Here is a 1,974-nt window from a genome sequence, read left to right as displayed (position 1 = left end):
GGAGATCTTCTCATCTAGTAGGGATAGAATCTCCAGTATGTCCTCATCTTCTTGCTTTTCACTCGTAGCCCGGGCTTGTAGGATATTACTGACATGCCTTGTCAGTTCATGGTCCAGCTGCCCATCCGGACTCCGGGGCTCTGGGAGAGCTGGTGGTGGATTATCTATCAAATCCATGTCCATATCCATGTCCGTGTCTGGTGACACTGAGGTTGGCAGAGTTGTAACCTGTTCATCTGGGGTGCTCTCTACTGGGGTTGTCTGTTTATCTGGCTTATCTGGTTTCAGTCGTTTGCGGATACCCGCCCGTTTGGCAGTGCCATAGATCAGGCTGTTATCCCATTGTTGGGGTGTGCCTAGGGTGCGGTCTCTGGCTGAGAGGCGAGTGACAGGTGCCATCACGAGAGGTCGTTGACTGGGGATTTCTTCTGTAACAAACCTAATTTAATGCCAATGCATGTTTATGGAGTATTGTGGATTGGAACATCCATTTAAGTGGCGCTAGTGTGAGATATCAAATTGCCAATCAAAATTGAAGGGCTCGAATTTCTGATCAATTTTCTACCTTATCATGACCAAGTACAAAGAACTTTCAAGTTTCATATTACATTGAATGTACTTTATCGCTATTAGACAAATAGAGATCAAATGGCTTTATAGAAGATTCATTCAAGTAAAATCTACCTCATTTAATACTGAAACACGTTTAAGTCTCTTATCACAGGCCACCACATTATTCCAGAACGGAGACGCTGTCCCATATTTGTCTCTTTGTAGGCATATTGTCTGCCCACGATGACATTGGATATGTGTTGAATTTATATTATATATTTAGGTATCTTTATCCAATCAGCACTTTCTCTTATAAACATGCATTTCCACTCAATGCAAAACCCAGTACTGACCTGTGTGAGAGCCAAATTGGGCGCCCTTTAATCCAAAGCTCTCACGACTCTCCGCATAAAGTAAGTAATCTGTAAGGAGCGCTTTATGTGGTACTGATATGATGAGCAGATTCCACAAATGCAATCAAAGACTGACTTACCTTGTTCAGGATTTCTTGGTCTTCATCAGTGGGCTTAATGACCTCATTGACGTCGATTTCATCAGATATCTCATCCAGCCATCTGTCAACAGCATCTATATCCCAACGTGACCAAGGCCCTCCTAGGTTTTTCTGAACCTGCATCACATTCAGCTGGTTCCTTATAGCAACCATTGTGCGTGTGAAGTTCCTCTGATGGAGAAGTTGAACAAGAACATGGTGAGGGACACCTTCTGAAGTGTAATACACAGCAACTGCCAATTCTTCTTTTAGCCACTCATATCCGGCCATGTTGATTGCCGATGAATCGAGACTTGAGAATATCCTATGAAACATACGATATATGTCTCCTTCTTATAGATACAATGGATAATTGATATTCAGGATTTAGCCAACCAACACATTGGTCTTCAGCCATGTGATTTGCTGGTACATCACTGAATTCCTCCTTGAGTATCACACCAACCTGTATATGACCCCAATCAAAGACATGCTATTTATAGTTTCGCTTCACTGGCTCCTGCTCATCACTGTTCCATTTTCTGATAGCAGATGATCCACTGTTTGATGCTAAATGAAAGTCAGTGCACAGAACCATCGTGAAAAGAAGAGAAAAAAGAAAAAAAAAAAAAAAGAACAGACTTGGATTATCAGATTGATATCATCTGGTTGTCACAACCTGGCTTCTCTCGTATCGTACCTAGGGTTCTAGTTAGTTGTATTTCGAGACAGGACACTTACCCTAAGTGTCTTCCAAGCACTCATATGCTCAATGACCATCCAGGTCCTCTGTAGAGTGTCACTCGGGGCGGGGTGGGGCGGGCTCTGGCAGGCGATGCCCCGCCCCAGCGGGCTTTGGGGCGGGGTGAGCAATGACCCTTCCTGCCCCAAGGCCCCGGTGGGTTGGGGTGGGTTTTGGCCCAAAACCC

At 44.3% G+C, this 1,974-nt stretch overlaps 1 protein-coding gene across 1 annotated transcript; it reads right to left on the bottom strand.

The window, feature by feature from the left end:
• Positions 1 to 733: 733 nt before the first annotated feature.
• Positions 734 to 1,336, bottom strand: EURHEDRAFT_407297 (uncharacterized protein; the record flags this gene model as incomplete). Its single annotated transcript, XM_040780512.1, has 3 exons — positions 734 to 786; positions 906 to 954; positions 1,046 to 1,336. 3 exons carry the CDS (start codon positions 1,334 to 1,336, stop codon positions 734 to 736), a joined length of 393 nt encoding a protein of 130 aa, XP_040633592.1.
• Positions 1,337 to 1,974: the final 638 nt, after the last annotated feature.

The sequence above is a fragment of the Aspergillus ruber genome, assembly GCF_000600275.1.
Source record: "Aspergillus ruber CBS 135680 unplaced genomic scaffold scaffold00098, whole genome shotgun sequence".
In the NCBI taxonomy this organism is placed as follows: domain Eukaryota; kingdom Fungi; phylum Ascomycota; class Eurotiomycetes; order Eurotiales; family Aspergillaceae; genus Aspergillus; species Aspergillus ruber.
The sequence above is the reverse complement of the archived record's forward strand: the minus strand, read 5'-3'. Positions and strand labels throughout refer to the sequence as shown.